A 24,545-nucleotide genomic window follows, 5' to 3' on the forward strand; every position below is an offset into this window, starting at 1 on the left:
CACACACACACAGAGGAATATTAGCCATAAAAAAGAATGAAATATTGCCATTTGCAGCAACATGGATGGACCTACAGATTATCATTCTAAGTGAAGTCAGACAAAGATAAATATCATATGATATCACTTATATGTAGAATCTAAAAATATGATACAAATGAACTTAATTACAAAACAGAAACAGACTCACAGACATAGAAGACAAACTTATGGTTACCAAAGGGGAAAGGGAGGGGGAGGGATAAATTAGGAGTTTGGGATTAACAGACACACTACTCTATATAAAAGAGATAAACAACAAGGACCTACCATACAGCCCAGGGAACTGTATTCAATATCTTATAATAACCTATAAAGGAAAAGAATCTGAAAAAGAATATATACGTATATTTATAAAACAGAATCACTTTGCTCTCCACTTGAAACTAACACAATACTGTACATCAACTATACTTCAAGAAAAAAAAAAAACCTCCTGAAACTAATAAACAACTATAGCAAGGTTGCAGGATACAAGGTTAATGTACAAAGCCAATTGTTTTCCTACATATTATCAAGGAATAATTGGATTTTGATCTTAAAAGCGAAACATCATTTATTTTGGCACAAATCAAGGCAGGGGGCATGGAAAATTTAAAAAAAACAAAAAAACAAAAAACACAAACAGACTCACAGACGTAGAAAACAAACTTATGGTTACCAAAGGGGAAAGGAGGAGTTTGGGATTAACAGATACACACTACTCTATATAAAATCGATAAACAACAAGAAGCTACTGTATAGAACAGAGAAGTATATTTAATATCTTATAATAAACTATAATAGAAAAGAATCTGAAAAAGAATATATACATGTAGAACTGAATCACTTTGCTGTACACCTGAAATGAACACAACACTGTAAACCAACTATACTTCAATTAAAAATAATTTTTTTAAAAAGAGAAGCATTCCCACTGCAAGACAAGCAGCTCCGAAAGCTCTAGGTTTAAAATCTCAACCAAGATGAGTGGAGAGATCAGGGGCTCCTGTGTCTTTGTCATCTTTGTCATCTTTATCACCCACACAGCCCAGGCTTGGTACACAACAGGCAACCAGAGGCATGTGTTGGGATGAATTGAAAGCGTCTGTGACGCAAATCCAACAGAATGACCTTTACCTCTGACTGGGTTTGGGATGTGTGTACTTTTTTAAGGCAGGATGTTGGCTATAGAACATTTTGTGAGCCATCCTGAGCCCTGACAGCACCGGTGATATTCTGACGTCGGTAGTCCAGGGTGATAATGGGTGTTTCATTTCCTGCTTTGGAATTCTTTCAGTCACAGGACCCTTGGTGTCTCCCGGGCCCACGGCCAAAGTTTGAGGGAGAATGAAACTCATGCACACCCACAGGGACTGCAGCTTTCATTTGCCAAATGGAGAGTATTTGGACCTGAAGCATTTTCTTCCCTCTCATCTCTCTCACCAGGAAGTTGTGGAGGGTCCCATCTGTAGTGACAAGCATCAGTGATGGGGCGGCCTTGAACCTCAACATCAGCACCAACAACCTGGAGGTCAAACTGGGTTGATAACCATGGAACTGGGAGGCACACAGGCTCTCAAAATGTCCCTGGACATTAGCACTGAGATTTCTAGAGAATCACTGGACGCTGTGGGCTAGAGGAGCCATACAAATGATTATCAGAAATGATTCTGTCTCCATGTTTATTGGGAACCTCAAAGAAAATGAACAGAGATTGACTGCCCCACCAAAACAAGTGCTGATGCAGAATCACAACATGCTTGGGAATTCTGGGTGGTGAATGGGTAGGCTGCAAGGCTCAGCAACTTAGGCCATAGTCAAAGGCATCGGGGTTGTTCTGAAAATAGAGATTCAAGAAGCCGAGGAAGATGTTCTTATCTATGAGCAGAGCACATACTGTGGGGTCCTGCTTCATGGCTGCGATCCAGAGCCGGAGCGCGGGGGTGTGGTTCACACAGCTGCAGGACAGGAGAGAATCATTAGCACAGCTAAAGGGCAAAGGGGACACGGATCACTTTTTAGACTTACAAACTACAAGAAATGGATTTACTGGGGCAGTAAAGGTATCTCAGTTCCCTTACTATCAACTGAGCACAATCACTTACTGAAGGAAAATCTAAGTCTTGGAACGGCTGTGTGTGCTTTAGAATTGCAAAAGTTGTTGCTTTTTTTTTTTTTTTTTTAATAAATTTATTTATTTATTTATTTATTTATATTTGGCTGTGTTGGGTCTTCATTGCTGCGCTCGGGCTTTCTCTAGTTGCAGCAAGTGGGGGCCACTCTTCATCATGGTGCGCGGGCCTCTCACCATCGCGGCCTCTCTTGTTGCGGAGCACAGGCTCCAGACGTGCAAGCTCAGTAGTTGTGGCTCACGGGCTTAGTTGCTCCGCGGCATGTGGGATCTTCCCAGACCAGGGCTTGAACCCGTGTCCCCTGCATTGGCAGGCAGATTCTTAACCACTGCGCCACCAGGGAAGCCCCAAAAGTTGTTGCTTTTAACCCTGCAGTTAAAATGCTTGTGGACTGAGTGCTCTGGGGAAATAAGGTATCTGTGCTTCACTGTTTGCCAACAAAAAGACAACCCCCTGAAAGACACATCCTTCTGTCGTTCTCAGATTTTACTTTAGGAGGTTTGAAAAAAATAAAGACAAGTAGTTTCCAAAAACACTTTTTTTGGAAAGCAATGAGTAAAACAATCATTAAACCTTGAAATAATGGAGCTGACTGGGTCCTTTCAAAGACCGATCGGGATGTTTAGGTCTAGGATCTGTAAAGTGACTTGCCCAGGCAATAAACTTGTTAGTGTAAAATCCAGGAGAAGAGGTGAGGGTTCCTAATCTGTGGTTCAACACTCTGTTCCCAGAAGAGACAGGTTTTTGTAAAGTTTATGGTGTGACATAGTTTAAAATATCCAAGTTTGTTATATCTTAACTTCCCTAAGTGGGACGCACAGGAGATGCCTCCTGGGTAGACTCAAGTGTGTGCATTATGAAGGAGACGCAGTTCTACCTCGGCAGGACTGGATTCCCAAACACCAGAGTGGCCGGCACCCACCATGCAACCGGCTGGCGTGAGAGCAGAGCCAGCACAAGTTCAACCTCTCCTGTGAGCATCGTGGGAACAAAGCACATGCTCTGCCCAGGGCTCCTATGCAGCCTCCCTGAGTCTACCAGGCAATTTCTTCTACTTTAAACATCCCTACACTTCCATGGCGTATGGCTGGCCATTTTGTTTGTTTGTATACCATCAAGCATATATTACTTTAAAAATCATTTATTTTTTGAAGGGTATGCCTATCTGGGGAAAGGTTCCTTGGGGAACTAAGGTGTGAGTAAGGTGTGTGGGGTCCGCTGGGTGACACAGCAGGACCAGGTGGAGGGCCACCGAGGGAGCTGCAGACAAGGCGCCAAAACCCTGTGACTGAGACCCTTCCCCTGCTTCTGCGTTCACCACCGGCCTGTGCTGGGTGGGTGTTGAGGACAGCGGGCTCTGTAGCATTGCAGGAGGCTTTCGGACACGGTCTTATCAGCAGAAATATGGGTAAAGTTTGGGTCCACAGTTAGTGGCATAAGAGCACAGATGCATTTTGAACAAGGAAACACATAGTTTAAAACCCGACTGTGTTTCACATTCACATGTCTCACATGTCCAGAGAAGGACAAATGGCACACAGACCATTTCAAGCACTAGGGCGACCCTAGGAATCCACAACCACACAGTTAAATGTCTTACTCAGCTATTCCATATACATCCAGCCGCTCAAACCAGGGCCAAAAGAGGTAATCAATCATGGATATACAGTCTCCACCGAAGAAGATGGTGTTCTGATAGCCAAGAATCTGAAAGTTTAAACAGAGCAAAAGCAAGTTAATTTACCTATATGCTAACGTATTTATAGACACTAAGTACAAATATCAAATTAATTCCCAAAGAAGGAGAACCAAGACTTTGATTCTCCTTCCATTTTGTTAGGTGAATGCGTCTTCCCTTTTTCTGAGGTTTCTTCCACCTCCTTTAGGGTCGGACTCCTGGCCATGCTCAGTCCTGCCCTCCTTTCAACCCTGGGGCATTCGTGCAGCTTATCTGACTGGAGGATTTCGAAGGACAGCCCAGCCCAGCCACTCCTTCTCAGCCTAGAACAGGTTCTTCCCTGTGCTAAGCTTTCCAGGGATGAGCTCAGCCCCTGGAGAGGGGACCCTGCCCCTGACCATCACTGCCTGTTACTGGGAGGGAGGGGCCACATTAGGAACCCCACTTGTTGCAGTTGTGACTCCCATTCTCCAGGGTCCACTTTATCTGTAAAAAAGGGGATACCACAGTCTCCACACATCTTCCTCTTTTGCCTTGTTTCTCAATCAATTCAAAACTAAGGCAGGGAAGAGCAGGGCTATCTAATGGGCTCGCTCAAATCCCAACACTGTCTTTCTATCATATTTTCTTTGCTTATTTGAGCTCTTTGAACTTCACACGTATTGGCCACTCAACACTATCAACTTTTTACATTAAAATAAAATTTCGCATTCCCAAATGGGACAAATCAACTTGGATAGATGAATCATCAAGAAAACAGATAAACTCTTGACAGAGAGATAGCCAAAGACAGTGGCGGGGAAAAGGTACTTGAGAATTTAAAAAGCAACAGTGCTTAGCAGAGGTTTTTGCTGGGCCAGGTCTTCCCATAGAGAAAAGTATGACACCAGTTACCTAGTTAAATCAAGCAAAAGGCTCTCTTTGACCCACGAAAAGCATAATGAACTAGATACTTCCCCGTAGGTATAGATCTAGATTCCTGTGTCCTTTATCTAGATTTCAAACTTTCTATCTCTATCTCTCAGGCTTGATTCTTCGTACTCCAGGACAGCTTGTTGCCTCTATGATGTAGTCTAGGGCTGAAGTTAAGAATGAGTTCTGGGGACTTCCCTGGTAGTGCAGTGGTTAAGAATCTGCCTGCTAATGCAGGGGACACGGGTTCAAGCCCTGGTCCAGGAAGATCCCACATGCCACGGAGCAACTAAGCCCGTGCACCACAACTACTGAGCCTGTGCTCTAGAGCCTGTGCGCCACAACTATTGAGCCCACATGCCACAACTACTGAAGCCCACGTGCCTAGAGCCGTGCTCCGCAACAAGAGAAGCCAACGCAATGAGAAGCCCGTGCACCACAACGAAGAGTAGCCCCGGCTTGCTGCAACTAGAGAAAGCCCATGCACAGCAACGAAGACCCAATGCAGCCAAAAATAAATAAATAAATAAATTTACAAAAAAAAAAAAAGAAAGAATGAGCTCTGGTACCAGCAGACCTGGTCCTACCTTGGGCTCTACCTCTCATTCAACATGGAACCCAGGGCAACTTACCCACCTCCTCCTCCAAGCCTCATTTTTCTCATCTGTATAATGGTGGTAATGTTAGTGCCCTCCTCAGAGGTTATGGTGAGGAGTGACGGAATCATGCATGAATAAACGTGAGCTCTCATGATAAGAAAGCACAGAGACCCCCCCCCCCAGAGGTTACATCTACAGAAAGCAAATCCTTCCCCAATAGAAAAGATCAATGGGATCCTCCACCTGCCATGCTTCTCAGAGGAGAAAGCAAATCTTGGTGCCCTGAAGTCTATGTTTTCATTACCTCCCAGTATGGCATAGAGGAGACCCCCCTGACTAGTGTCCTGAAAGTCTGAAAAAATGTTAGGTGGCATCACTTTGTTCGAAGAAACTCACAGGATGGTACTAAAGTGGAAGAATCTGGCCAATGAAAACTCAAAACAGAGGCTATTTTCAGCCATGTGTAAATAAGTCCTGATTTACAGGGGAAAGGAACAAATTGTTCAGTTTTTATGGATTCCAGAAAGCCCCAAACCTTCTTTATGTTCAGGAACAGATAGTAATCACCCAAACTTTTATCACTGGCTCTGAAACGTATACCTCCAGCTTCTTATTGGCCTTTCATGGCACAAATGAGAACTGAATCTAAACTGATCGACTCTGGAACTTCTATATAACTCTTCTGCTTTACAGAGCAGAGGTACTCTTGAGAAAGTCCTTGTCAAAACAGACCACATATGGACATTTACTAGAACCCATGATGAGTCCTTTGGTAAAGTGATGAGATATTTTGAAAATGAATAACTGCTTAGTAATTGATATTTATTTAGTATATATTTTTCAAGCTTTTCATTTACTCAGAGTAGGAGTATGCCTTTGAATATTTATGATCTTATAGATACAATCAATTTTTATATAAACACTCATAAAGCAATTTAAGCCTTATCAAGGTGCTTGGTACAATAAAAAGTCAAGATAAGTATATGGATGAAATGAATGAGGCATCAATTATCTTCTGCCAGCCTCTCCCTCGCCCATGAAATACATTTACACATTCCCTCAGACTTTCTTTAATCCAAGTGTGACATCAAAATTCCTTGGAGTTCTTGATACAGCTGTAGATTCTTGAGCCCTGCCTCAAACAGGCATTTCTCCACCAGATTTCATATAGAGCAAGTCTAAAAATCCCAATAGAAAAGCAGTCTTCCTATAAACCAGCAGAGTGCTGGCTCCCCTACAGACACATTGCAGTGACCCAGGAGCACAACCTGGCCAGGCCTCCTTGGAGGTTTATTACCATCTTTAGGATCTTCAATAGGAGATCTCCCTCCTCTGCAAACCTGAGACTTTCCGGACATGTGAAATGACTTGTCCCCTTAGAATCACAGAACTTCAGTACTGGAAGGGCCACTGGGATTCATCTAGTGTGACTCCCCTTCCATTTTTCCATTTATTTATACCATGCTCATTACACAAAGGATTAGAGTTGCAGTGTACAAAAACGTGTACACTAAAATACTAAATATGAAAAATAATAACTGCTAAGATCAGGGAAAAGAAAAGTTAGAACAGAAGGTCAAAATAAGGAAGGAAAACGGTCTCAAGATATCAAGCCAAGGCTCCTGCAGAGTTCTTTCATAAATAAACCTTTGGATTTGACTTGAGTTTCCTGGCAGTTCAAGTGGAGAGGAAAACATGCTGGTGAGCTGATTCTTGTCTCCTGCGTGGAAGCACAAGAGACTCTCGCTTACAGAGGAGGAAACTCCATCCCAGGGAAGTAAGAGGGCTCTCTGGTTAGTGCCAGAGCTGAGACAAAAACACCATTCTCCTAAGTCCCAGACTAGTGTCAACCCTGTGTCATTCAACTTCAAATATGTATGTATGATGACTCTAATCACAGAGGCTTCCCCAAGTCTCTTGTGAATTCTTTGCCTGTTCTTAAAATTTAAGTAGCAGCAAAAAGCTTAGAATCAGCAAACTCTGAAAGCCTCTTTCCCTCTACATCCAAGGACTGGTCCAGCTCTGAGCGTCCCTGTGAGAACTTCCCGCTCAATTTTCCTCTTTCTCAGTCTCTCTGTCAGGGGCTCTGCCAGAGCACCTAACTAACCAAGAGGTGTGACACAATCATGGCAAAAGAGCTTTTCAAAATTCTCTCCTTCCTGTTTCATTCCATGGATAAGAAGGTCTTCAGGCAACTTGACTTAAAATAGTTCTTCTGTGTTTTCAGTTTAAACTAAGTCCCTTGCTTACAGCCAATTAGCTGCTCTGACAAATTTTCAGATACTCAGAAGTAAAATAAGCCGACAGTCATAATGTCCAATGTCTTATCGTTCCTAAGTTTTCTGTCATCAGAAACAGAACAGGAAGCTGTGGCTATACCTCGACCCACTTAGCAGTGCTTATGTTAATATCCAATGTCATTTTAAAAAACTCTGTTTTGAGTTATTCCTGTCACCCACCTGCCACATATAATGATATTGGCCATTCTTAATGTTGAATAGCTTTTCTCATGATGGACTCCCTCACTCTCAGAACTACTGTCCTTGGTATCGTCAAGCAAGGCAAGATGGCCTGCTTAGTGAAGACACTTTTCCACCAAGGCCCTAGACATCCCCACAAGGCCATGCATGGCCTGGGGAGGAAACTGAGCCTCTAGCTTCAAGCCCTCAGGCTTCCTTAAAGTGTTAACACATCTTCAATTCAGATTAAGAATTGAGATATTTTAGGGAAATCCATTTGATGTTCTGGAATAGTAGAAAATTCTATTTTTAAAACTTTTCTGTTCTCCAGTTCACTGAAAAATGACTACAGATCCTTTTCTTGCTTTTAGATGTGACAAGGGATTAGGAGTGAGCATGCAAATCAAGAGGGAGGGACTGCTTGGTGAGACATGAGTATCGCTACTTCCACCCCGAACTTGGAAAGCCTGGAAGGGCCACTCATCTACTGCGAAGGCCTCTTGGGCTCCCCCAGGCGGACGAAAGGAATTTCGCGCTAGAGCGCACGTAGGAGGAAGAAGCGCGCGGGGCTCTCCCTCGTGGCCATCGTGGTGAGGCTCACTGGCCGGGGCTTCCCCGCCAGGAAGTTCAACAAGAAGGAAAAGGAAATCTGCAAAAATTTTTTAAGGAGCAAGATTGTAAAGAGAAGCAAAGCCCAGACTTCCTCAAACCAGGCATTCTAAAAAGCTTCAGTCTACAATCTTGGACTCTCAAGTGCAGCTTCAATAACTGCACTTTAGACCTTGACTTGGCCACCTGCCCTGCACGTGGTCATTTACACCACAGCCGACAAATCCCGGACCTCTAACGAGGACAGCCTGGTGGCTCTCAGTGGGTGCTGCTGTCCTGGCTGGAGGAGGAAGAAAGAGGTTTTTCTTGATGGAAATAGTTCTTAAGAAGCAGACCTGGGACTTCCCTGGTGGCACAGTGGTTAAGAATCTGCCTGCCAACGCAGGGGACACAGGTCCGAGCCCTGGTCCGGGAAGATCCCACATGCCGCGGAGCAACTGAGCCCATGCACCATAACTACTGAGCCCGCGTGCCACAACTACTGAAGCCCGCGTGCCTAGAGCCCGTGCTCCGCAACAAGAGAAGCCACCGCAGTGAGAAGCCCGCGCAACGCAATGAAGAGTAGCCCCCACTTGCCACAACTAGAGAAAGCCCCCATGCAGCAACGAAGACCCAGTGCAGCCATAAATAAGTAAATAAATAAATAATAAATTTTAAAAATGAAATAGCAATTTATTTTTTTAAAAAATGAAGCAGACCCCCCTCCCCCAATAAAATACACAAAGCCACCTGCCGGTACATCAGCAATGCAGGCCCTTAACCAGAAGCAGAAGCAAAGTACTCAACTACAGGGCAGAAATCTTTTAAGTTCATATAAGATAAGGGGGAGATTCTCAAGATTTCAAATTTCAGGTCCCTGCTACACTGACATACTATAGCTGAGGCTGAGCTAACGAAGATGAACTGGTTCCCTTTAAAACAAACCAAGGGTATAGAACAAACGTAGAGTATAGATAAAACCACTTCTCTAGAAAGAAGCCTGAGAAGTAGGGTCTGTGCAGAACACGCCCCTCCTGCTGATCACCACTTACAACCTGGAGCTCCCTGTGAAGATTCGGAATGCAACCTGTCAACATCTGGGGGGATCAAAGGACCACCCTGAAAATTCTATCCTGGAATCCTTTTCATGGGCTTAATTCTTTTGTCAAAATATATTTGTAAGATAGTAGGGGGGAAAAGCTAGTCGGGTAAGTCTTGACAAGTCAAATATCTTTAAAGTGATGGGTGGTGGATGAAAATATAAATGAATATCAAATCTCTGAAGCAGGAGAGGATTTCCTATGTATAAAAGCATCAGAAGAAATCACAACAGGAAAGACGTATAGAACAATAATGTTATACTTATATATGTACAAAACAAAGACAAAAAGTTAAAACAAAACCAAAAAATGTGCCTTCAAAACAAGCCAATATCCTTTATATATAAGGAACTCTAAAAAAACAAATCAACAAGGAAAATCAGTAAGACCTTGACAAACAGATGGGTAGTAGACCATTTTCATAAATAAAACACGAAGAGATGGAATACTTTGGGGGAAAATCTACCACCTCACTAGCAATCAAAGAAATATACATTAAATCAACAATGAGAAACTACTGTTTCTCAAAACAGGCAAATATCTTTTTAAATGAAATCTCCCAATAGTGAAAAGGGGACGATACAAAGGGCATTTTCCATACACTGAGGGTGGGGGGTATACAGCACATGTCTTGGAGGAAGCAATTTAGCAACATCCAGCTCCAGCCTCTAAAGTGGTCATACCCTTTGATCTGGTAACTCCATTCCTGGAAGTACGGCCTAAGGACATATTCTAAAATAGAGAAAAGGATTTTTATTCAAAGAAGCTGCTGTTCCTGGCAGCATCATTCACAAAGGTAAGCAACTGAAACAAACTAAATAACTCTGAGTGTTGCTGGATAAATAACTATGGCTTATACATATGGCAAATTATGCAGAATGAAAAGTGATATTTTTCCATCTTTAATAGTTACACATCTAATAGAGAAATACATTCTCATTATTTAAAAAAAATTCAAACACAGAAAGCAGTATAAAAGGTAAAGACTCTCCCTTCCTATCCCTGCTCTTAACCACTTTTCTTTCCCACCCCAGTGCTAATCCCCCTTCCCAGTAGTAGTCACCAGTAGGAGTCTGATGTGTGTCTGAAAAATGTCCAGATATTTTTCCAGGCGTTTATTTACATGTATATATATATACATATACATATATATATATATATATATATATACGTATATAGTTAAGTTTTGGTTTCTTCTACAAAATTGGATCATATCACTTGTATTACTGTGTAATTCATTTAATATTTCTAGGCAATCTTTTCATCTCAGTACACATGGATCTACCTCATTCTTTTTTTTTTATAAATTTTTAAAATTCTATTTATTTTATTTTTGGCTGCGTTAGGTCTTTGTTGCTGTGCGCGGGCTTTTCTCTAGTTGCAGCGAGCGCAGGCTTCTCATTGCGGTGGCTTCTCTTGTTGCAGAGCACAGGCTCTAGGTGCGCGGGCTTCAGTAGTTGTGGCACATGGCTTTAGTTGCTCCGTGGCATGTGGGATCTTCTTGGACCAGGGCTCGAACCCGTGGCCCCTGCGTTGGCAGGCGGATTCTTAACCACTGCGCCACCAGGGAATCCTTCATTTAACCATTCCCTATCTAATGTACATTAAGGTTTATAATTTTTCACCATAACAAATAAGGCTGCTCTAATAAACACCCTTATACCCATAAATAAGCATTTATAGAGTTTATTAAAATATGGGAAAAATCCTTATGTCATAATGGTAACCAAGTTCTATATACAGTACAATTTCAACTACATAATAATATACATAAGAAAAGGAGAGAAAAAAATAATAATAGTGGTTGTTTCTGGGTAGTGGGATTATGAATTTCTTTTCTTAGTTTCTATATTTTTCTGTATTTTCCAAACTTTCTGTAATGAACAACTATTACTTTATAATCAAAGATGAGTAAAATTAATTTTTAAATAACAAGAAGAACTATTATTCTATTGTTTACATGGTGGGAGAAGGTATAGAGGAAGTTTATTAAAAGAAATACAGCAAATATTAGTTTACCTAGAAAGCAGCTGTCAGAATTGGACAATGAATTAAGTTACCAAACTAGCAGCACTAAAACTGCTCAAGTAGCCACGGTGACTAGAAGATAACCAGTTCCCTAGTGTGGAGGAATGGTGATTACAACCAAAAAATGGCACGTAGGTGGACACGCTAAATTAGCTAACAAATCCAAGAGAACAGACAACATATGTCCGAGCCAAAATCTCACACATGAATGTTCACAGCAACACAATTCGTAAGAGCCAAAAAGTGGAAACAACCCAAGTATCCATCAACTGATGCGTGGATAAACAAGATTGGTGTATCCGTACAATGAAATACTACTAAGCCATAAAAAGGAATAAAGGATGAAACTTGAAAACATTACACTAAGTAAAAGAAGCACATGGAAGGCTAACGTTAAATGATTCCATGTATATGAAATGTCCAAAACAGGTAAATCCATAGAGAAAGAAAGTAAATTAGTAGTTGCCTATAACTGGGAGGGTTGGGAAGAGATGGGGAGTGACTGTAATCTGGCTGAATCCTGTCCTTCACTGCACTTGGACTTGATTGGACTACTTCCATAATGAAAATATTTAGAATGAAGGCACTGCCACCCGAAAAAAGAACAGCTGAAAGGTTCTGCCAACATTCCAATCCACAAAGATAAAAGAAAGGTGGGATCAGGTGCTATTTTGAAATGAAAGTCAGCAATAAGGATTAAAAAACTAAAGCTTAAAAAAATTATGCTGCTGAGATTAATGATTCAGTAAAGACTAGCAAATTGGTTTGAAGACAGAACGTGTGGTTAGAGAAGGGCAGCTCGGCAGTTTTCAAAACTCAGGAAAATATTCAGAACAGGAAAGCAAGTGGGGAGCCTGCTGGTTAGAAAGAAAAACAGCAGTAATGTATCTCAAAGAATTGTAAAAATAACATAGAAAAATATGGTTATATAACAAGCACAATAAGCCTTTAATTTCGATGAAACTTTTTTTAAAGAAAAATTTAAAAGTCAAACAGGGCATTTATTTCAAAAGAAGAAAATGTCAGAGTGTAAGGCTGCAAAAGTTAAACTGAGCCGTTCACTTGAGGATAATGTGGCAGAAAATTATACATTGGTCTCGAGTTGTTTATCACTCAGAAAGCCCAAGGATATTTAAGATATTTTCAACTCACAGAAAATCCTGATTGTACAAAACCACGGGAAAAAATTGTACACGTCATCTCTATTAATATAGAGGGACCATCTCTATTAGAGTTATTCTGACAAGTTTCAATTTCACTAGAATCTCCTAGAGTCAATATACTGGTATTGAGATGAATGAATCAAATAATTCAAGCTCAGTGGGCATGTTTCAGATTCTGATATTGCCTTTGATGTAGTTATAATTCCTGCTAACATGTTAGGGGACAAAAGCTACATTCAAATCTGGTAGAACAATGCTGAATACTGAGTGGTCCTTAAACTAGCCCTGGCTTAGGTAGCTTTCACTGATGCTATTTATTAGATCTGACAGGGTTGTTGGCAAGATTAAATGAGAGGATTATGCAAAGCACCTGTAGCATCATGCCTGGCATAAAAATGCAGGTTCACTTCCCCTGGAAGAACCCAACTAAAGAACTGTGCCTCCGTCGTAATATTATACGCTTCTTTAGCAATCTGTAATTTTCAAAGTTCATCCATCATCCAAACACAGAGTAGGAGGAACACAGTTCAAAACGTGTTTTTAATTATCTCTGAATTTAAAGGGTTTTGTTTCCCAGCTCCTTTCCCTGGCCCAGCAATGAACTGTAAAAAGGTAACCAGACATTATAAAATCAGTTCAGCTAATCTTTGAAATAAAGACCTTAAACATTCTCTATGGGCAAGAGCTTTCAAACTTCTTTTTGAAAGCAGAGGTCCCCCTCCCTCTCCAAATTCGACCTTATTGGATGTCTTGTTAAATTCAGTGATAAGAGCAGGGCTGGTCTGGCTGAAGCAGGATCTGGAACCACCCACCAGACCTCCCCTACTCAGTGGTCCCTCTGTAGAACCCAGTAACTCTCTGTTTTAAAACACTCCCTCATTCTATAAATGTGGAAACCAAGGCACAGAGAGGACCAGAACCTTGCCAAAGGTTCTGTAATCTAGTAAAGCCAAGTCTAGGATCCAAGAGTCTACCTCATCCTAGTTAGTTGCCTCCTTGGAGTCAAGACCACAGTCTGTGTTCTCAGGACCAAAGGCTGACATTTCTTACACGTGACTATTCATCCAGAAATACTGCAACTGTATAAATCTAAGATAGGCAGCTGGAATTGTAAATAAATTGAACTGCTTCCACTTAACAAAGGTCAAATGGAAGCATATTAGTAATCAGCCTTCCCTTAAGGGGATAAAAGTAGCATTCTCTGGCTGCCAAAAGAATTACAACCCACTCATAGGGGGAATTTATCAGTTTCTGGAACAAAGATTAAGGAAGTCAAAGAACCGCCTTCCAGGTTATTCTAGATGTACAGGGTAAGTAGCCCTATTACTGCTGGATTTTTTTTTTTGGCCTCGCCACAGGGCTGGTGGGATCTTAGTTCCCCAACCAGGGATTGAACCCAGGCCCTCGCAGTGAGAGTGCAGAGTCCTAACCACTGGACCACCAGAGAATTCCCCATTACTGCCAGATTAATGGAGAATCTGGTAACAGTCATTGCTCCTTGCTTACCCATAGACACTTTCCCCTTCTTTCTTTTTTTTTTTTTTTAATTAATTAATTTATTTATTTATTTTTGGCTGTGTTGGGTCTTCGTTTCTGTGCGAGGGCTTTCTCTAGGTGTGGCAAGCGGGGGCCACTCTTCATCGCGATGCGCGGGCCTCTCACTATCGTGGCCTCTCTTGTTGCGGAGCACAGGCTCCAGACGCGCAGGCTCAGTAGTTGTGGCTCACGGGCCTAGTCGCTCCGTGGCATGTGGGATCTTCCCAGACCAGGGCGCGAACCCGTGTCCCCTGCATTAGCAGGCAGATTCTCAACCACTGCGCCACCAGGGAAGCCCCTCCCCTTCTTTCTTGATTACAGAACTCTGATTTTATGCAGGGTGTTCCCAGCTAAAAGACTAAATTTCCCAGGCTCCCCTGCAGATACTTATGACTCTACAACTAAGTTCTGGCCAATGAGATTTAAGTAGTCATGGGGTAGGACTTTTAGAAAAGCCTTTAAAGTAGTATGGCCTTTTGCCATTTTTTCCTTTCTGTTGTCCTTTCTGTGACCTGGACTTGGATGTGATGGCTGCAGTTCTAGCAGCTATCTTGTTATTTTGAGGATATAAGCCTTACACCAAAAATAACAAACAGGAAGAGAGAAAAAGCCTCAGTCGCTGGTAACTTCATGAAGAAGGCATCAAAACAGCCCTGTACTACCTTACCTCTGTGTGTGTGCGTGTGTGTGTATGTGTGTGAAAGAATAAATCCTTATAGGACAAATTTACAGTGGTTAGGTCCCTTTTACTAGCAGCCGAACACAATCTCTAAGCAACATAGACCTTGGACTCAGTGGCAGAAGCTAGAGGATCCGTGCAGAGATACTTAAGGAACGTGGTGATTCTGGGAAAGGAAGAAATTCATCACATGCCCTCCCTCACTCCTTGCCAGATTTCCAAGAAAAGTTCCAGAGCACGTTAGCAGAGGGCAAGTACCCACAAGTTAAAATCAGATGCCTAGTAACTGAACTTATCAAAGTCTGGCAGGAAAAGAATAAGTCTGTGAAAGTGGAGGGTGCCAGGGTGACCAGGGTGGGGACCTGCATCACTTCTTCCACTGCATCTGGCCAGGAGGGGGGCCCGTTTTGTACCTCTTCCAGGTTGCAGAACTCCTGACGCAGGGCTAGCTTCAGATCAGCGCATCCTCTCCCACATCTCAATGTTACCAGACACTCCTTGGTCAAATGTGGGACCTGATCAGAGGACACAGGTTCTTAGTGGAGAAGTCTGATGGCTCCTGCTCCGCCTAAAAACGCAGCCAGAGCTTTGTCACTCCAGCTGAACAGGCCAACACCCACATCCAGGCTCCCCAGCTCCCTCTGAGGGCCACCTCTGTGGTTTCAGGAATCCACTTGTCACAGCACCCTGGTAAACAAGGCGCTTTACAGGGGGCTCTCCGGTGCTCCTTACTTGGTCAGCTATTTCCATGCTGTACAATCTTGGGTAGGGCACTTACCCTCTCTAAGCCTCAGTGTTCTCATCTGAGGAATGGAGCAATAATAGTACCCACTTTAAAGGGCAGTGGTGAGGATTAAACGAGTTAACCTTTATAAGGTAGTTAGAACAGTGCTTGGCACGTCACAAGTGCTCAACAGACATCAGCTAGTAATATCATTGAGTTATTTTTGTTTCTTTTCAAAGAGAACTGTCTTAAAATTTCTCCACCGTATTCTCTCCCACTATCAACAGGTGCCCCCTTTTCTCTCTTCTACACATTTCCTGGATGCTTGGCACTCTTGTTCCCCATAAAGGACAATCTCCTTCTGTGCATTACCTTTTTCACACCCCTATTTTTTTTTTTTTTAACCTGGGATCTTGGAAATGGTTCCTTTAAAGTATCACCAGTTTTCAATTCTTTCAATATTCCTGTCTCAAGTTACACAGTCATAACTATACCATAACCGTAACTCTTGAGACTGCTAGTTCAAATGGAAAAGTACCTATCGGCTAAGCCTTTAACCTTTAATATCAGAGGTCACAGCTTTACTATAATTCCACACCAGTTATCCTCCTAAGGCACACATATGTATTAAAACATATCGATTTCACCAACGATTTGACTTTTAAAATGGATTGGAGTTTGGGAAAGACATACAAAGTAAAACAGAGTGTAAGTGGCTTTAAACAAAAATTGGATATACCTTATAGAATAGCTCCAATAACATCTTTTGGCGAGCTCGCTCGTAACAGTCATATGGATACAGCTTCCTTCCAGGATAAGCGTCGTCCAGGTACTCACAAGCAATGACAGATTCGTAGATCAGTTGACCTTTGCTGTTCTCCAGGACAGGAATGTGGCCAAAAGGGTGCTTTGTAAAGTACCACTCAGGCTTGTTTCTCAGGTTAATGTTGATAACTTCATGTCTTACAAAGCAAAGGGAAAACAGGACAGAACAAAAATGAAAGGCTTAGGCAGGCAGACACTCATCTTGAAAGCAGAAGCAATCAACCTATAAAATTAAAATTTGCAGTAAGTTTTTTTTTTAATTTAGGTTTGTACGAAGAAAAATACATAACAACATCACTGTCTTCATTCCTGCAGTAAGATGTGTTAGATGTCTTCGATGCCTTATCCCATTAGCTCCTCATGATTCCCCAGTGAATCGGGGAATCATGATGAGGAGCAACGGAGGGGAGGCAAAGAAAACATTTAACACAGCCCCTATGAGAAATAAGCCTCCTTGTGGTTCAATCTCCTGCCCAATATCACCCACTAAGAAGTAGCAGAGCCGAGATGGGAGGCCAGGCAGTCTGACTCAGAGCTCACAAGCTTAACCATGGCACCACAGATTTCAGTACATTTTAAAGTTTGAAAGTACAAATCTGATATCTGGAGACATTTTTCGTTTGCCACAACTGGAGGGAGGGGGATTCTACTGCCATCTAACGGGTAGAGGCCAGGGATGCCGTTAGACATCCAGCAGTGCACAGGATAGCTCCTGCCCTCACCAAACGCACAGAGCAAAGAACTATCCAGTTCTGAACGTCAACAGTGCCAAGGGTGAGAAACCCTGCCCCAAAGAAGTATTTACATCAGTTCCTAAGCTGCCACTTCATCACTGGGGGTAAAACATCAATTGTTATTTTTCTTAAAAAAAAAAAAAAAAAGTAACCTTAAGGCCAAGTAGAATTGAGCAAGGGGGAAGAACCTGGAAATATAAGCCATAGAAACTCCACAGAGCAGAATTACATAATTTTCTTTAAAATGTCTCTGTATTAGTCTCTGCATCTCTTTAACATGAATCCTAAACTCCCGAACTACCGATTCTCCAAGGCCAGAGTCAAGAGGCTGGAGTAATACTTCTCAACACCTTGGCTTTGAGCTGGCTCCATCCAGCCGTCCACATTCCAGCAAAGTTGCTCTGCCTTCCAAATCCAGATGTCCTTTGCAGGAGCTCGTCTTGCAAAATTCCTTCTGGACGGGTGTGTACCTATTTATCAGGTGTGTGGGTACCTTCAGGATACCTCTTTGATAGCAGTTCCTTCTTTTTCACTGTTTGGAACTATTTGTTCATTCATTCAAAGAATAGTTTTAAGCACCTACTACATGCCAGGCTCTCTTCTGGCCCATGAATAAGAGAGACAAGTCCCTACCTTCAAGAACTTACATTTGTGTGTGCGTGAGTGTGTGTTTCTATGTGTGTTGGGGGAGGGGGAGAGGCAGTGGAAGTGGGGCTGGGGGATGTAAAGGAGAGACGGATAAACAAATAAGAAAACATTGCAAGCGCAATGAAGAGAACAGAATTGACCTGAAGATGCCTGGGGTGGGGTTTACATTGGATGCAGCAGTCAGGGAAGGCCTCGGTAGCCTCCGTGGTGCCTTTCTTCACAAGCTTTAGGGGAGGAAGAAGCTCACCAGAGCCATCATTCAGTTTACTCTGAGTTGTCCTAAAAGTTTCCTGCACAGGCCTGTCTCTGCATTTCAGGACGGCACTGTCAAGAACCTGTCCTTTGCTAACCATTTATTGACTTTGCCTCAGAAGAAAGGCACAGAGAGCCTCTGAAATCTGAACAGGGCTCCCCAGATATTAGCCGTTCCCACACGCCTATGGGCCCCCCCCACCCCGCTTCTCACCTGATGCCTTTGGCCTGGAGGACCAGGCGCGTCCTGTGCGCGTAGGGGCAGAACCTCATGCTGTAGAGGCGGATCAGGCCCTCTGGGACAGGCCCTGGGGGGGCGCTCCCTGCGGGCGGAGGGGGATACAGGGAGGCGGATTAGCCCAGAGGGGAGAGGGGCTCACTCGCCTCCCCAGGACCCCAAGAAGGCCGCGGGCGCTCCGCCTCCCGTGTCCCAGAGAAGACACCTTTTTTTTGCACGTGGCTTTGGTGCGAGGAACACTGTCCCTCCTCGCCACGCTGGTCTGGAGGCCAAGGCCGGCAGCCACCTCACCAGAGCCAACATCCAGCCACGGGGCGCCCCCAGCCCGCGGACAGCTGTCAAGAGGACTCACCTTTCCCCAAGGTCCTGGTCGCATCATCAGTCATGCTCTCCTGGCGTCTGCACAGCAACCAACGCTCACAGTCGCGGCCGTGTGGCTTGCTGCCGCCGCTGCAGACTCCAAGGACAGCGGCACTCCGGCTCTCCCCTCTTGCCCTAAATTCATCTTTGGAGCAACAGGGCAGCGGCGAGGTAGACGGGGAGTGATCCAGGACGGCAGCTAGGATAATTCAACCTGCAGAGACATAGCCCCAGATTCAGAAGCCGTAGCAGGAGTGGGGAAAGAACAAAAAGCAAAAAACAAAACAACAAAAAACAAACAAACAAAAAACACCTGAAAAGTAACCCCTTGCTTTGAACTCACAACATCCTGTGCGGTCTCTTCTCTGCATCAAGAATCCGTGAAGAATGGGCATTTAAACTCCACTTATTTCAAAGGAGTTTAATAAAAATTGACCAGGGTAACGCTAACGTTTTCTTTCCCATTCTAAACCCTCCCTCTTGCGTACCTAAGACAATTGGCCATACCCTGTGTATAATGAGTACTTTATTTTAAAATAAGGCCAAATTTTTCATGATCTAGCAGATAAGAAGAAAAACGTATTAGTGTTAAGATCTTGCACGACCCTAAAAGTGTCTCCTTAAATTTTGTGTCCTCATTGCCTCACCCTAGTTCTGGCCATATTTATGAGATTTTACCCAAACTATGAAAAACTGGTGATGAACAGAAGCAAGATACCTAGAGGCAAAGACAAATTTGTGAGCTCTTTCCAACTCCCAGTATAAATTTCAGAGAAGACCCTTTTTAATTACCAAGGACACATTGCGAACAGCCAGCAAATACAGGGGCCACTTCGATAGCACATCCATCTACGTGAGATAAAGGAGGTAGCTAGCTTTTGCTCTGACCTTAAGAAGCTGAGATCCTAAAATTTAGCAGGTGGAAAGATAATTCTTTTAATTTTTACAGGATAGAGCTGAAATGGGAATTGCTTGTAAATGCATTTTATGGGGTTGACAGGTAAAGAAGGAAAGAAAAGTATCACGTTTCACTCACAGTGACTAAATGATTTCCATGGGTTACCTTATTTGATTCCCACAACTACTCAGTCAGCTATTATTATTATTCCTATTTTACAAGTTAGAAAATAATCTCAGAAAAATAGGAAATGCCCTGGTGGTCCATTGGTTAGGACTCGGTGCTTCCACTGCGAGGGGCCTGGGTTCTAACCCTGGTCAGGGAACTAGGATCCCGCAAGCTGCGCGGCGTGGCCAAAAAAAAAAAAAAAAAGAAAAAGAAAATTATTTGCCCAAAGTGACCAGTTAGTAGGGTTGAAGAACTTTAAAAGTCCGAAGTCTGGCTCATTGACTTGGTCTCTAAAGCTGGCAACAGTGTGGAGAGGAAAGGACATAAATCCCAAAAAAGATATAGTGCATCATAGCTGCTCAACAAATGTTAGCTGAATCTAAATATCTTTTACTAAAATAATAGAACCTAATTATGTAGCTTATGAACGGGCACTTTTTGGTCTCTGGAATTCCAACCTATCCAGAAATTCTTGGCTAACAGTGTTTACATTTTTTTCTGCTGAATAAGAATCTTTGAAAATCTTCAGAATAGTCACTCAACTACATTCTTTGTTAAGTTACTCAGAGTGATTTTATGTAAGATATGGTAAGTTGTCACTTTCTAAGAACTGGGGAATGGCAAAATGTTTGAATCAATGTCCTCTGGAAAGAAAATGCATATATGCCACCAAGAAATCTGGCATTGGAAAAGACAAATTCGTTCTTGACTTGCCGTGCTGGCAGTTTTGCATCTGGAAGACAGAGGAAGTAATAAGATAACTACTCTTCAGGAGCTAATTTTGATCAAAAAGTACAAACTGGAGGGTAAAATAGGAACAATCAACATAACCATGTCATGTGAGAGCTTCTGGTAGACAAGGAGCTGACTCCTGATCAGACAAATATAACACTCACATAGAGAAAGTATATTTCAAATAGTTGAGAGAAAATATAAACAGATTCTAAAAGGAAAGGCCATATGAGGAATGTGAAATTCTCAAAAATCAAAATAAATAATACTAACATGGATTTGGTGCTTTATGTGTATTAACTCATTTAATCTTTAAAATAGTCCTATAAGGGTTGTATTCTTGCCTCAGTAAACTGAGGTTAGCAAGGTTAGGTCACTTGTCAAAAGCCTCACATCTACTAAGAGGTGCAAAGGGTACTATGAAGCCTGAAGTTTGACTCCACGGGCATCACTCCAACCAGGATCTTAATCTATACGAGAGATGGGAAAACTTTTTCTGTAAAGGCCAAGACGGTAAATATTTTAGGCTTCTCAAGTCGTCTTGTCTCAACTACTCAACTCTATCCTTGTAGGGTGAAAACAGCCGTAGATAAGATATAAATAAATGGGTGTGGCTGTGTTCCAATAAAACATGACTTATGAACGTTGAATTTGAACTTCATATATATTTTAATAGGCTTTGTTTCTTAGAGAAGTTTTAGGTTCACAGCAAAATTTAGCCGAATATATAGAGGTTTCCCACTAACCTCCGACCCCCACACGTGCACAGCCTCCCCGACTATGAGCACCCTGCATCAGGGTGGGAGGGGCATTTCTTACCATTGAGGAGTTCCACGTAATTTTCACATGTCACAAATCATAATTCTTCACTTGATGTTTTTTCCAACCATTCCTAGTTCTTGAACTGTGCAAAAATGAGCAGGGGGCTGGACTCGGCCCACTGGCTTTAGTTTGCCCATCCCTGGTATACACTGACAATGACTGGATTAGCAATAGCCAAGCTAAGGACTCCATTTGTAAAGTGAAAGGTTCCTGGATCCACCTTTCTACCATGCCAGAAGAGAATGTATTTTCATGTTGTGTCTCCTCATTCCCACCTTTTCAAGAAAAGCAACTCCGAGAGTTGGAAAATATTGTTTATTAAAAGTACGGCTGACCCTTAACAACTAAGGGTTTCAGGGTGCTGGTCTGCCACACAGAAGAAAATCCAAGTATAATCTTACAGTCAGCCCTCCGCATCCGTGGTTATGTACCTGCAGATTCAACCAACTGCGGATCATATAGTACTGCGGTACATATTTAGTGAAAAAAGTCCATGTATAAGTGGACCCTTGCAGTTCAAACCCATGTTGTTCAAGGGTCAACTGTATACCTGTATATGGGAAGTCACATTCCGAGATGCAAGTCTATTTGATGTAGTCAGGGGAGAATGGACAAAGGGATGGAAAGTTCTTCCTCTGAATGGAAGCAATATTATGTCAAAGTTCTCACTGGGCACTATATTCAAACCCTGGCTTTGGCACTTAGGCAAGCTATCTAACCTCTTTGACCTTCAACTTCCTCACCTGTAAAATGAGAACACTAAGTACCTACTAGAAGGGTTTTGATGTAGCGAATGAAATTGTTCAGGTGGCCATCCTCAGTATAGTAAGAGTTTAGTGTACTTCAAAATTAATGATTAATACAAGTGAATAAGGACACATTTTTAATAGCATAGTGCATTCTGATTTTATAACCAAAAAGATAAAGTGCACTGCAGTTCGGCTTTGCCAAGCACATTAGAATTAAAATTCAACTCAGAATGCTTATTTCATCAGTTACCAGTTTAATACCAATTGAATGGGTTGAATGCTGCAGGCTACCTTTCAGTAATGTGGTTTTTAATCTTACCACTGAACACTATGGTTTCCCTAGAAAGATTTTAATTATGACCTTTAAGCTTAAGCCTATTTCCTCTTTAAAACTCAGTAAGTACCTCTTTGGAATCCTCTTTGCAAATGTTCCTTGTATGTTATATCATGTTTACACCTCTATTATACTGAGTCACTCAAGCAAGAAATAAATGGTAATAAGGCTATATTAAACCTACTCCAAATTGGTTTCCAGCTACCTGAAATATGATCGCATCTGTTTTGAAAATGGGGAGATCTTCAGTCCTGGGTGAAGATGACTTAAGCCTTCTAGGAAAACAGTGCCACCACATTAATAATAATCTCTTCACTCTATTTACATGAGTCTCTGTTTTGAGGAGAGGAAGTGGGGTTTGCATTTTGCAATTAAAAAAATTTTTTTTTATCATACCAATCTCTGATAGTGGCAGAACCTGGAGGACATTCCTCTTAATATTTCAGAAGCCTAATTTACATGACAGATTGTGTTACTGGGAGTCCCACTATTATTCACCAAGTTCAAAGAGTTAGGCAAGTGAGGAAAAAGGTTCTTTTTCAAATGGGCCTAGATTTAGGACTCGTTTCAAAGAAGTTAGGATCAGAGAGAATCCTATGTTCTCATGTCTTTGGGACATTAAATAAGATTACTAAAGTTGTCAGTGGGGGAACTTCATCTTCCCACTGGGGAAAGCAGGGTCAAAGGAGACTTTCTTTTTAAGTACCTGATTCTGCTTTCCTGTCCCTATTTTACAGCTTAAGGGATCAAAGAAAAAAAAAATTAACAACTTTACATAATAACACTTGAAGATGCAAAGGCACATTTTCAAGATCCTAAAATAAGCCAAAATCAAACATTTGTAAAATCAAACAAATTTCGATTTGTTTGGGTTTCGAAAAGGAACATCAACACTTCCTGTCCTATCCCAGGAACAATAGTGGTGTGTCAAAAAGGTGGCTACAGTCCTCTCTCAGCTCAATCTCTAAAACTTAAAAGTTGATGAATAAAGAGTCTGAGGCAGAGGCATATTTAAACGCTTATTTTAAGAATGGTCTGAATGACTGTAAGAGTTCAGGCTGGGTTTGAATCACCTCTTCAGCATTTACTGGTCGACCCTGGACAAATCACAGCAACTTTCTATGCCCTGATGTTCTCATCTGTAATTCAGAGCTAATGGTACCAACACATTGTATGGTCTGGGTTGAAGTAATTCAGACGATGGATGAGAAGCATTTAATACGTAGCAACCGTTAGCTATTATTTTAATTATTTGAATGTTGCAGGGAAGACCCATAGTTCTGACACGACAGAACGTTCCTGGGGACCAAATGCCCGTCTGCCAGTGCCCTATAATGTAGCTAAATTAGTGGTGCCCAATGCAGGGCTGACAATTAGTGATATGGGGTCGTCTTTACTTGTCTCCAGTCAAATCAGAAAACGAGAACAATTTAATGACTTTTTTCCCCCCCTTTAAGTTAAAGGTATTCGCTTTAAAGACCTGTTCCTTACTCTCAGATTATAGCCCTTGCGCTTTTTTTTTCTTTCTTTTGTTTTTTGATGGTAAAATCTCTGATGAAACTTTGGTGAAGATAAGTAGTTGAGCTTTCTTTTAAAACGGTTACGCAAAATTAAAAGTTGGCAATCCTATTCTGGGTCCCCAAATTCGTGAAAAATCTCAAAATTCAAAATTGACCTCTAACCCCTCGCCCCTTCAAATGCTACGCAGGCAGCAGCAACCCACCCGGCGCAGCAGAAAAGAAAGACGAGGCCGAGGGACCTCCAGGCGCACGGCGGACGAAACCGGATGTGAAGCGAAGAGGGCCGCAGAAAGAGGCGGGGCCCAGGCGGAACCCGCCCCCTAGAAAGCGATCCTATCCGCCAATTGGCCGCGGCGCCCGGAGCTTCAGCCAATCTTCCAAGCCTTTGGAAATGCCCCGGCCTAGCAGTGCCAAGCTGAGCCAATGGGCGGCCGCGTTACAGGCTCCTGGGTCCCGGAGTCTTGGGTCCCCGCGGGTGTCTGTGGCTGGCCAAAGTGGAAGGCAGGTAGTGGCTGGTCGTGGCACCTCAGTCCCCTGGTCTACATCCGACCGAAGTCCGCCCGCAGCCTGCCCCGGGTGGGGCAGGCGGACGGCGGCAGAGATGGGTCCGCCCGGAGCCTGGGCGTTGGTGGCGGCCGAGGTGGGT

General features: G+C 42.7%; 1 protein-coding gene across 6 annotated transcripts; it reads right to left on the bottom strand.

Moving 5' to 3' along the window:
* Nucleotides 1-1,641: 1,641 nt before the first annotated feature.
* On the bottom strand, nucleotides 1,642-24,538 carry GSTO2 (glutathione S-transferase omega 2). 6 transcript variants are annotated; one of them, XM_036828795.1, is made up of 8 exons: nucleotides 24,103-24,538; nucleotides 18,669-18,890; nucleotides 18,293-18,401; nucleotides 17,529-17,648; nucleotides 16,359-16,581; nucleotides 15,309-15,410; nucleotides 3,754-3,860; nucleotides 1,647-1,979 (listed from the first exon to the last, which is right to left on the bottom strand). In XM_036828795.1, exons 2-8 carry the CDS (start codon nucleotides 18,700-18,702, stop codon nucleotides 1,820-1,822), a joined length of 855 nt encoding a protein of 284 aa, XP_036684690.1. In that variant the 5' UTR covers nucleotides 18,703-18,890; nucleotides 24,103-24,538; the 3' UTR covers nucleotides 1,647-1,819. The 6 variants fall into 6 exon arrangements, with proteins under 6 accessions (XP_036684692.1, XP_036684696.1, XP_036684690.1 ...); XM_036828796.1 differs by lacking the exon at nucleotides 24,103-24,538 and adding an exon at nucleotides 21,294-21,374; XM_036828797.1 differs by lacking the exon at nucleotides 15,309-15,410 and having other exon boundaries at nucleotides 1,642-1,979.
* Between the last annotated feature and the right edge of the window lie 7 nt (nucleotides 24,539-24,545).

This window comes from Balaenoptera musculus, chromosome 16, assembly GCF_009873245.2.
Source record: "Balaenoptera musculus isolate JJ_BM4_2016_0621 chromosome 16, mBalMus1.pri.v3, whole genome shotgun sequence".
Lineage (NCBI taxonomy): Eukaryota > Metazoa > Chordata > Mammalia > Artiodactyla > Balaenopteridae > Balaenoptera > Balaenoptera musculus.